The 12,871-nt window shown below is 36.5% G+C and overlaps 1 protein-coding gene across 1 annotated transcript in view; it reads left to right on the plus strand.

Moving 5' to 3' along the window:
• The window catches only part of kalrna (kalirin RhoGEF kinase a), a 258,602-nt gene that overhangs the window by 187,686 nt on the left and 58,045 nt on the right, over window positions 1-12,871 (plus strand). Inside the window, 7 exon segments of the mRNA XM_056464813.1 lie at window positions 163-255; window positions 364-475; window positions 4,048-4,238; window positions 7,333-7,434; window positions 9,078-9,220; window positions 10,001-10,103; window positions 10,175-10,289. Coding sequence (XP_056320788.1) covers window positions 163-255; window positions 364-475; window positions 4,048-4,238; window positions 7,333-7,434; window positions 9,078-9,220; window positions 10,001-10,103; window positions 10,175-10,289 — 859 coding nt within the window.

Raw genomic sequence — 12,871 nt, forward strand, 5'->3', positions numbered from 1 at the left:
AGCACACTTTCTTATTCTTTAAATCAACTATTAATCTGTGAATCCAATTAAATCAAAATAGTTCAAACTCTAACCTAATCTATCCTAACTAACCATACATCAACTAAAAGATATATATATATATATATATATTGATTATTATTTTGTTGTTGCTGTAAACAGGAGATTCAGAAGAGACACAGTCTGACCAACTCTATATCATCATACCTCATCAAACCTGTACAGAGAATCACCAAATATCAGCTGCTGCTCAAGGTAGCTTGGCATTCCCAAGAGTTTAGCATGTACTTTGCTAAGATGCTCAGTTGTTGTTGTTGTGTCTTGTGTGCCGGGCAGTGTTGAGAACAGTTGATGTGCTTACAGGAGCTGCTGTCTTGCTGTGAAGAAGGCAAAGGTGAAATTAAAGACGGCCTGGAGGTCATGCTGAGTGTGCCAAAGAGAGCCAATGACGCCATGCACGTCAGCATGCTGGAGGGTACGACACGACTTGAGACACACACACACACAACTACTCTACACACACAACTATTTGGCTGGAATAAAATCAATCATTTTTTGAGTTCAGTAGGGCAGCATGGTGGCTCAGTGGTTAGCACTGTCGCCTCACAGCAAAAAGGCTCGAGTTTCCATTTTCCTTCAGATTAGTCTCTATTTCATAAGTTAGAATGTACTGTCAACTATTTCAGGATATATGCTACGCAGCAGATGCCCATGCTGCAACCCAGTATTGGGAAACACCCATATACTCTCACATTCACACACACACACTCATACACTACGACCAATTTAGTTTATTCTATTCACCTATAGCGCATGTGTTTGGACTGCGGGGGAAACCAGAGCACCCAGAGGAAACCTACGTTAACATGGGGAGAACATGCAAACTACACACAGAAATGCCAACTGGCCATGCCGAGACTTGAACCAGCGACCTTCTTTCTGTGAGATAACAGTGCTAACCACTGAGCCACCGTGCCACCCTGATACATTAATCAATTAGTAAATAATATTACATTCATTCATTTTCATTCGGCATAGTCCCTGATTTTGTCAGGGGTTGCCACAGCAGAATAAACCAATAATGTTACAGTGATTAATAAATGGGTACTACAATACTACAGTAGATTTGTATCCATCCAATGTCAAATAAGATTCATCGTAGCTAAAATGTCATCAAGCATTTGAGCTGGGAGTGAGAATCAGAGCAGAGCAGAACCTTAAACGTTGAACAGTTTCAGACACTGAGATCAAATGGGAAATGTTACAGTGTTTCAGTAGCATTTGCCATTTAATCTCAGTGTGTGAAACAGTGGTCTACGAATTTCACTCCTGCTCATCATATCGATGCCTGATGCCTATGGTTTTAGTAATGAAAGAAATGAAGCTTTTTTTATAATTATTATTTATATGTTTTCACCTTTATTATCTAGGACAGTGGAGTTGAGACAGAAATATTTGGGAAACAGAGGAAAAGGAAAAGGAAACCTCAAACCAGTGTCCTGACATTTTATCCCATCCATCAGATTATGCTACCAACACTGTATTTGAATGGTTCTGAGGTTGGGGTTAGGGATAAGGTAGGTTAGGGGGATTTTACAGCTTCATATCGCACTATTCCACATTAAAATTTACACTGGTAGCAAAATCTGATGATTAGCATATTGCATTGTCAAAATGTGCTACCTATTTTTTGAATGGGAGGTAGGACAATCAGTCACCGTAAACTATATGTCAGCACACATTACCATTTGGCTGTTTGCACCAACAGATTTTCAAAGCTTTAAAACAATTGAAGCAATTCCTCCACAAAATAAATTCACTGTTCAAAGCCTTCAAAACAGTGCATGCTAGTTAAAACTGTGTAAATGCTACAAAAACTATGCATATGCTTTAGAATTGGCAAGCATTCATTTATTCTCTTTTCGGCTTAGTCCCTTTATTAATCCGGGGTCGCCACGGCGGAATGAACTGCCAACTCATCCAGCACATGTTTTATTCAGCAGATGCCCTTCCAGCCGCAACCCATCTCTGGGAAACATCCATACACACTCATCCACACTCATACACTACGGACAATTTAGCCTTCCCAATTCACCTGTACTGCATGTCTTTGGACTGTGGGGGAAACCGGAGCACCCGGAGGAAACCCTCGCGAACACAGGGAGAACATGCAAACTCCACACAGAAACGCTAACTGACCCAGCCAAGGCTCGAACCTTCTTGCTGTGAGGCAACAGCACTACCTACTGCGCCACTGCGTCGTCCAATCGGCAAACAATGCATTACAATTGGCTTTTTCCAAACATGTTATGAGCTTTGAATTGAAATTATAACCTATGAATGCACTTAGCTTATCATCTAATATGAAATATTAAGTCTCTGGGTAACATTCATTGATATTCATCGATTCTTGTATTCATTTTTTATGGCATACTGTATATGAAGAGTTCAGATGAAAAAACCTCTAAATGCCATCTGAAATATTCTCCTAAAATGAGCATTTTCTCAGCCTGCTATGTTTATGTTCAGTTGTTTTACTTTAAAGGCAATAAAAAGAACTTATTTGTCACTATAAAAGTAAAATTCCATATCTTACACACAGGAGTCGGAGAAAAATGCTAATTTTAGAAGAAAATATCAAATGGCTTTCAGAAGTTTTTGCATCTAAATTTCAATTCAGTTCAATTCAATTCTCTCAACTCTTCATATATTGTTTGTTCCATCGTGGGCTCTGTTGAATACACTGTTAAAAAAGTGTTAACTTCACTGAAAAATACTTGCAGTTGTGGTTACCAGTATTATAGACATGTTTAAATTTGTGGAAAATATCCATATTTCATTAACTGATACAATGTTAATTTACAAACATCTGAGATAGCTCACTGTATGTGCTGAAACTGATTACACCCAAATTAACCATCTGTTATTTGCTTATGAAACAATATTTATTATGTCTTAGTAATGCTTGATTAAAACTCATACAAACCTGTAAAACTGATCTGAGATCAAGTAAATACGATGAAACCTGTTCAGTGATTCAACGTTGGGGACAATCTGAGTATGATTCATGTAGATATTAGTATATTACACAGATCACCCCCAAGTGGAAAACCATTACATTTTACAAACGCTTCGAAACAGTGATGACGTAACGAAGTCATGTTTACTAAAATCACATGACCTTGCCAATTTGATTGGCAACCTCTGGTTTGAAATATATGATTCATAAAGGTTTCATGAAGCAACCCAGCAGGCACACAACGTCACAAGACGTTAATATTAGGTTATATTTAAGTTGTGACGTCAATGTCTAGCCAGCGCCTAAGTACAATGTTATTTTGACGTCCAATAACGACGTTAAATGACGTTGCTATTTGGTTGATTTTAGGTTGTGTTGGAAAGTGACCAAAATCCAATGGCGAGCTAACATCTTACACTAACGTCATTTTGATGTTAAATACTGACATTTATTCATCAGCTATGGCATCCAAAATCCAACCTCTTATAGAAATCATAGTGGTAACGTCCACACTACGTCAAACTGTATCATTAAATATTTGGTTGATTTTAGGTTGGATGCTGGACATTGACTTCGGCATTGTCTTCAACACTGACGTCCAAATTTTCATTTATAACTCCCCATAATGTTAGGTACAACGTCAATCTGACGTTAAGGTAACCTTCTGTGCCTGCTGTGAGTGAGGTTTATTTCCTTAGCTTTGTTTTGCCACAGGGTTAACATTTACACTGGTAGCAAAATCTGATGGGTAGCATATTGCGTCATCAAAATGTGCAGCCTACTTTTTGAATGGGAGGTAGGACAATCTGACATTGTCGGACAGGTCACCGTAAACGCCTCATTGCTATATGTCAGCACACATTACCATTAGGCTATTTGCACCAACAGCTTTACAAAGCTTTGAAATTTACTTTTGCCCTGTCCTTCCCCATAACATCAGGGTTATTGGGATTCATGGGTTGTTTTTCATAATAGCGTTAAGCCTTTGACATCTGACATGATGTTTTCTGTTTGCTGCCCCACATCAGGTTTTGATGCAAATTTAGATGTTCAGGGTGAACTCATCCTCCAAGACACCTTCCAGGTGTGGGACCCCAAATCGCTGATCCGGAAGGGACGAGACCGCCACCTCTTCCTCTTCGAGATCTCCCTGGTCTTCAGCAAAGAGATCAAAGACTCAGCAGGACGATCCAAATACATCTTTAAAAGCAAACTACTGGTAATTGTGAAGTCACACACAACACACACACACACACACACACACTATCAATTCACACAGGGCTCAATGGTAAGCAAGTCTCAGGCTCTGTTTACAGCATGTTTTAAGCCAAAAACAGGATGCTTTTCATACATTTTGCCTGTTCATTCACATGACAGTTTTTGTTTTGTTTTTGGGACTGAAAATGCATAAAATTCATAGTCATTTTTAAAAATTCGCTGTTGTCGTGTCCGTGTCTTTAAAGACAATGACGTCATGTGCGTTTACACATCTATTCTTTTCACACATCATTTTCTAAATACTCCAGGGGTCCGTACCTCATTTAAATAATCGAAGATGATTTGGCAGATCCTGGATTTTCAATCTTGAAAACTGATATCTGGCTAATTTGGTTCTTCAAACAAGTTCGAGAATCAGATTAAAATGTCTGGATGAACTGATCTGAGATTGCTGCGTGTGTTGGGAAGAACAGATCTATTGATCCTTGAAATCATGATCAGCAACGATTGGCTGATGGCACAGCAGCGTAATGACATCATCTGATTAATATTCAATTATCCATGTGAGCTAAATGACATCAAATTCGTAGTAAACGGTTTGTTAAATCTGAGACGCAATAACTTTCCACATTTGTTGTGAGCTGCATGCTTACACTTTCATGTGTCAAGAGTATTCATCATGTATTTCAGTGCATGTCAATGTATTTAGTTCTACAGAAGATTTTCTTTATCATAGTAGCCTAGGCCTACTCAAGTTTATTTAATCGACATAAGGAATAACTGTATAGGTTGATTTTGCATCAAAAAAGCATTTTGATATCGGTAAAGGTGTCAAACCCTGGCATATTAGCAGTCAAAACACATGCATGACTGCATAAATTATTAGGTCTATCCTTTTTTTTTTAAGTTAAATATTGTGCATGTACAGGTTTGGATCTAAAAAGTTAATGTCAATAAATTTTCTCTTTCCTGGATCATGTCAAATCATCAATATCCAAATTCAGCTAACTGAGTAATCCACTTACGAAGAACGGACCCCTGCTATATTTTTTAAACAGCTTTAAAATTAGCATATTATTTGATACATGACTGGTGATTGGCGCCGCCATGTTTAGTCTAGTCTGCAGGAGAGATCAGAGCGGCTGGATTTACAACATGAGTGGAATAGTGTAAATGTTCTAGTAACATAAACAGTGTGTATGTCACTTGAATAAAGCACATGGTATTGTTATATTCAAAAATATATTTGATTAAGTGTTAAGCCTTAAATGGTATGATTCGCTAGTAGTTATATGTATTTGAATATCTGAAACCTAAAATAAATGCTATTTGTTTGAAAACATCATCACCTCCTTACAGGTACTAAGAATGTGACAGTGCCAACTACAGGCCTGGCATACAAAATACACCATTTGCGTGGATATGCTTAAACCGAATATAACATAAAAATGAGGTGATTTAGACATTTTTTTGAAGGGACAACTTTTCCGTTAACGTATCCTCAGATTAAGAAGTCTAAAAGTGTTTATTTAATCAAAAAATGTAAATAAACCATAATGAAATAAAACTAAACAGTACGTGTTAAATGTAGTAATATGTGAAGTAATATTATGGTTTCAAAAATATACAATATTAATTTCTTTACATATATTTTATTATTTTATATATAAATAGGACGACATGGTGGCTCAGTGGTTAGCACTGTTGCTTCACAGTAAGAAGGTCGCTGGTTCGAGTCCTGACAGTATACATTTCTGTGAGGAGTTTGCATGTTTTTCCCGTGTTCACGTGGGTTTCCCCCACGGTCCAAACACATGCACTATAGATCAATTGAATAAACTAAATTGGCCATAGTGTATGTGTGAATGAGTGTGTATGGGTGTTTTCCAATACTGGGTTGCAGCTGGAAGGGTACCCCGTGTGTAAAACATATGCTTTATAAGTTGCCAGTTTATTCCGCTGTGGCGACCCCTGATGAATATATATATATATATATATATATATATATATATATATATATATATATGTATATATATATATATAAACGGTACAATTTTAACATAGTTGACACTATAGTTGTCACATATTCAAATGTAATTATATAGAGAAAATACTAAAACCTTGGAGAAAAACATGTTGAAATAGGACACTATGCATGAAACTATGTAGAAAAATAGGTTTAAAAAAGGACACAGATGGGTTAACATGAAATTGTTTAATTAATAATTCCTAATAACTGTTGCTGAATATGCTGTCATGCACTCATTTATAGTATAGCTGTATAATGCGCATGTCAGGGACGAGGTTTGAACCCCGGTCTCCAGTGTCACAGAGTCTGAGTGCTTAAACACTCAGCCAAAGGTGGATAACGAACCCAGAAGCAAGACGGTACTTGCACTGTGAGAGATTCATTTATAAAAAACAAAAATCTAGAGATAAAATAAGACTTAGTTAACGGAGGAACAAAAAGGTCAACAAGCAAAATATCTCTGAAAAAACCAGAGCAGGAGAAATGCATCCAGAAAACAAAGAAAAAGGCTAAGTCGCATAGAACTCTGACAAAAACAGACTTTAAGAAAGCAGGACAAGACTCACGATAACGAAGGGCTAGTATCACCATTAACCAAGCAAAGTAACAGGGGAGACTAGACAACTTAAATACACAAGACATAACAGGACACAACAGGACACGTAATTACTGAACTCAAACACGTGGGGAGAAATAAGGACATCTAGTGGAGAAACATAATCATAACATGTAAAAACTGAATTCATAAAATGACAGATCCTGACAGCGCAGCTTTTTCATTATTAGACTTCTAATGAATTGTTGTTACAAATGAAATGAAAGATGCAGGTGAACACATCTCCCATCTGTTTGTCCTTAACATATATATCATACCATATGTAGCACATATGCCTTTGGTTTTCTCTTCTTTTGGCTTTTGGAATTGTCTTATAAACACAATGTACGACTGTACAGAGGAAAAGCTTTTAGTTTATCAAATTTATTAAAGTTAGATCAGGTTTTTTCCTTTTCTTTCCACCTTGAATCAGTGGGAATGTTTGTGTGTTCTGATTTCTCTGATTTCCAGACTTCTGAATTGGGGGTGACAGAGCATGTAGAGGGGGACCCGTGTAAATTTGCTCTGTGGGTAGGACGCACACCATCGTCTGACAACAAGACTGTCCTCAAGGTACATTATACTCTGTGCTTTATTACATTTAAAGTAAATATATTCGTCGGTGGTAGTGGTTAGTGCGCAACACATGCACTCCGGTGCTCACGGCGACCCGAGTTCGATTCCGCCTCGCTGTCCTATGCCGATCCTTCCCCTCTCTCGGCTCCCCATGCTTTCCTGTCAATACTCTCTACTGTCCTGTCTAATAATGGTGAAAAGCCTGAAAAAAAAATTATTATAAAATAAATATATTCACTTATGGGGCGACGCAGTGGCGCAGTATGTATTGCTGTCGCTTCACGGCAAGAAGGTTGCTGGTTCGAGCCTCGGCTGGGTCAGTTGGCATTTCTGTGTGGAGTTTGCATGTTCTCCCTGCATTAGCATGGGTTTCCTCCTGATGCTCCGGTTTCCCTTATTAGTGTGAATGAGTGCATGGGTGTTTCCCAGTGATGGGTTGTGACTGGAAGGGCTTCCGCTGCGTAAAACATAAAACATGCTGAATAAATGGGCGGTTCATTCCGCTGTGGCGATCCCAGATTAAAAAAGGAACAAGCTGAAAAAAATGAATGAATGAATGAATGAATATTCACTTATCTCAGTATTGGGTTGTGGCTGTGAAGGGCATACGCGACCCCTAATAAATAAGGGACTAAGCTGAAGAAAAATGAATGAATGAATGACTAAATAAACATTCAGTTATTTGTATTGGCTTTGCACATAATGCTAATAAATAAACAAACCTTTGTGTGTTGTTGTTGGTGATGTTTTCATCCACTCTGGGGTGATTTTGAGGCTTAATTTGGCCACAACATTCTCGATTTTTCAGCAAATGGAATGATTTTTGGTGACTAATCTTATTTTGACACATATTTTGGAAAAATGCTTTATGGAAATTTTCAAAAACTCAACAATAAACTCTGGGCAAACTGCCTGCATTGTCCTTATGTTCGTGGCCAGGGGCGTAGCGAAGATTTTAAAAGTGGACGGGACAGCTATATGAGATCATACATTCATATAATTATTAATCACCTGTTTCTAAATGGTCTGTCTCTAAAAGTGAGGGGGACGCATCCCCCCATCCCCCTTGGTTGTTATGCCCTTGTTTGTGGCTGTTTTTGCCCCATTCACTTCGATTATAACCACAATTTTAGATTGTAATGCCATGACACCATATAACCGTGCATTCTTGATGCCCTCCACACGGAGGTACGCGGTCAGGCGGTAAACGCCAAAAGGAACTGCGTCACACCGCCCCGCATCGTTCACTTAAAAAAACGAAATGCAGCCATACGTACCTCCGGCTTCATAATTCGCGGTCTCCAGTAACGTCCGCTGGACTATGTTTTCAGAATGAGCCTGTGTTGTCATTTTCATAGTAGTTCATGCTGTTGTTCTGCGGCGACGTCACAGAAATAGAAAGCATTTCTAAAATATGAATTTTTCATGTCGCTGTCACAGATGGTTACGACTAAAGCCTTTTATCATGAAAAAGATCCCTTTCATGGCATGTCACGGCATAACGTTGCATTTTGTTAGTACACAGTGGTATACATACGGACCCGGGTACTTTTTTTCTGCTTAAAACAGTTGTATCAGTTGATGAGGGGATAAAACATAAATCTTTGGTTTTATATGTGCATTATGTCCGTCTGTTTCAGGCATCCAGTATTGAGGTGAAGCAAGAATGGATTAAAAACATCCGAGAGGTCATCCAGGAGAGAATAATTCACCTGAAGGGGGCGCTAAAGGAACCTATCCACATTCCCAAAACTCCAGCCAAACCTCGCAATAACAGCAAGAGGTCAGAAACACTTACACTACTGGCAGAAACTGCATACTGTGCTTAAGTACTATACGCCAGTCCTGAACATAAACAGTCAATCAATCAATTTAGTCATTGTTGGACAATCCTAGTTCACCCAAAGATGAAAATTCTGTCATTATTTACTCAACCTATTTAAGTTTCTTATGTTGAACACAAAAGGAGATAAATGGATGAATACTTTAAAACAGCCACCACTGACTTCCATAGTATTTTTGTTCTCACTGTGGATGGCAATGGCTGCTGGTTTCCTACGTTCTTCAGAATATCATTGTTTTGTGTGTAAAATAAATACAGAAAAGTTTAGAACCACTTGAGTGTAAGTAAACAGTGAGTAAATTGTCATTTTTGGCTGAACTATCTATTTAAAGCTGTTATTTATAGCTTCTACTTTGTTTGTTGCTATCAAATCATTTGTGCTGCTCTTTAAAAATCTGTTTAATTAAGTATAATTAATGAATCTGGTCATTGGACTTGTTTGTAATCTGTATCCTCTCTAAAATCATTCGTTTATTTCTCATATTTAGATGGTTCTTTTTTGCACTGTACTGTGCTATTTGTGTCATTTAAAGCTTATTTCATCACTACACGTGATATGCTTTAGCTCATTCCCTCCATAATTTCTGGAATTTTGTATTTAATTTGTAAGCATCAGGGAGCCGCTATGAATATCCGGGCTGTCTGGAGTACTTGAAACATATTTGATCAATCTGAAATATTTTGTCTAATATTGAGGTTGATGTGCGTTTATGGTTGCAGGGACGCTGGTGAGGATGCTGACAGTCAGGGAGACGGCAGCAGTCAGCCGGACACCATCTCCATCGCATCCAGAACATCTCAGAACACTGTAGACAGTGACAAGGTATGAATATACACATAGATATAGTAGACCTGTAACCTCTAGTGTTACTCTCTCTTCTACACTCATTTCAGTTCACTGTACAGGGCTCGACAATAAGGACTGTGCGAGACGCTCGGGCCAGTGTACAGAATGGTTACTGGCCCAATCGGGCCAGTGCTGCCTTGCCACAAAAGTTTGGCTGTGCCTGTCTGTCAATTGCGTGCAAAGACAATCTTAGGGTGCTTTCACACGTAGACGTTTGTCTCGGAATCTGTCTCGTTTCCCCCGTTAGTGTGGTTCGTTTGGCATATGTGAATCCAGCAATCGCGCTGGAATCCACGCTAAATCAATCGGTCCGAGATCGCCTAAATGAGGTGGTCGCTGCTCTATTGAGCGGATCGATTGTAGTGAGAAAACAAAAAAATACAACGAACTAACGACCCAGGCTATATCACTGTGTATTATGGTTGTGCAATAGCCATATAAATGGCTATATGAAGAGAGAATGTGGCGAGATGTCATACCGGTTAATGTGCGTTTCCAACACAATCTCACGGCAATTCGTAACTTTTTTTTTGTGGCTAATTCGTACGAATTCGTATGATCTAATTCGTACAATTTAGTACGATTTGCTCATCCTCCAATGACGGTTGGGTTTAGGGGCGGGGTTAGGTGCCACGCCTCCTTTTTAAAATCGTACCATTTCGTACGACTGAACTCGTACGAATTCGTACAAATTAGCCACTAAACTGTCAAAACGTAAAATACTTACGTTTTCTCGTGAGATCAGGCTGGCGTTTCATGTCTAATACGAAAGTGAAAGCATGCTATTACCTGAGTGCTGTTTATCCGTTAGGAAAATTGACCGAAGTTACCATCTGATAATTTTTCCATATTTTAAATTGATAATATGTTGTATTAGGCCTATTGTTTTGTTCATTTCTGCTCTGACAGCTCGAAAGAAAGATCAACATTGACCTGCTTCATGATCTGATGCAGTCTCGGTTCATCTGTTATTTCTCTCTATCATTTAAGCCTATAATGCATTTCTAGCCAACGTTTCTTTAACAGATTGATTAATTCTGTAGATAGATTTTTACAAAACTTGACAACTAAAATGAGGCTCTGTATGAAAAAGTATGACCTCTCTGATTTATATTCGGTGACTATGTCTGTGGGTGTCAAAATTAAAGTGCACATTTTCGCTTATAAAATATTATACATACTACTGGTCAAAAGTTTGGGGTCAGTATGATTGTTAAATATTTTAAAATAAGCTTCTCCTGCTCACCAAGGCTTAATTTATTTCATTATAAATACAGCACACATTGTAAAATTGTGAAATGTTAACATAACTGTTTATAAGAAGTTTAGCATTTCATTTAATCTTTTATTCCAGTCATTTTAAAAATGAATTTTCAGCTTCATTACTCCAGTCTTCAGAGTCACATGATCCTTCAGAAATCACTCTAACATTAATTATTATTATTGTTGTTGTTGTTGTTATTATTATTTTATTATTATTCTTATTATTATTATTCTTATTATTATTATTATCATTATTATTATTATTATTATTATTATTATTATTATTAATGGTAATAGTAATAAAAGCAATAATAACTGGAGTAATAATTTTATTTTAAACTTCATACAATAAGAAAGCAGTTATTTGAAATTTCAGTAAATATAAAAAAAATTATTCAAAATAAATATTATTCAGTTAAATAAAACATGAAACGTTTAATATAGCATATATATATATATATATATATATATATATATATATATATATATATATATATATATATATATATATATATATATATATATATATATAATTTTATTTTATTTATTTATTTATTTATTTATTTTTATTTTTATTTTTTTTGGTGGGGCCAGTGAAAATTTTGGCAGGGCAAGTTAAAATCTGAACCATTGGCTACCAATCGGGCCAGTAGAAAAAATCCTTAGCATTGAACCCTGCTGTCGTAATTAAAACCCCTTCATTAATAGTGACTTTCCTGAGCTGTGACTATGTTTAGTACTAATAATGTGAGTAGTAAGTATGCTGTTCTGAATATTATTTTGATTGTTCTGATGTTTTTACTTTAAAAACTTGTAATTACAAAACTTTGTAAATGTATACTAGTACAGTACAAATTTGTTTTTCTTAATTGGATTTTTTTTTTGTCTTGTTGTAAGAACAAATAATTAAAAGACAAGCAAAGAAGACAAGGAAAAAAACATTGTCTTCTTTTAAGTAATAATATGCAAAAAAAAAAAAAATATATATATATATATATATATATATATATATATTCCTTAAAACAAGTGAATTATTCTGACTTAATGGAACACTCGGCTCATTTTACAAGTCACCTAGAGTTAAACAGCTGAGTTTGACCATTTTTAATTCATTAAGCCGATCTCTGGATCTTTTGAGTTAGATGCTAATGGTCTAATCCGAATTCAATGATTTATGCTAAGCTAAGCTAAACATAGCTCAAAATAATTTGCCAAGGGGTAAAAATTTTATTTTATTTTTTTCATTTTGACACACGATTATTTTGCTTGTTGTTTTAAGGAAAAACTCACTTAATTTTGGCATATTATTTCCTAAAACAAGACAATATTTTTTGCTTGTTTAGAAAATGTTTCTTAATTTAAAAGTTTTTCGATGTTTGGACAAGAAACAAGTTTTTTGCAGTCTTCTCTTGCTTTTTATGGCAAAAACAGAATATATTGTATGACCACAAAAAATGATTATGTATAAAACTTTTTTGAAG

Source organism: Danio aesculapii, chromosome 9, assembly GCF_903798145.1.
Source record: "Danio aesculapii chromosome 9, fDanAes4.1, whole genome shotgun sequence".
NCBI classification, from domain to species: Eukaryota; Metazoa; Chordata; class Actinopteri; order Cypriniformes; family Danionidae; genus Danio; species Danio aesculapii.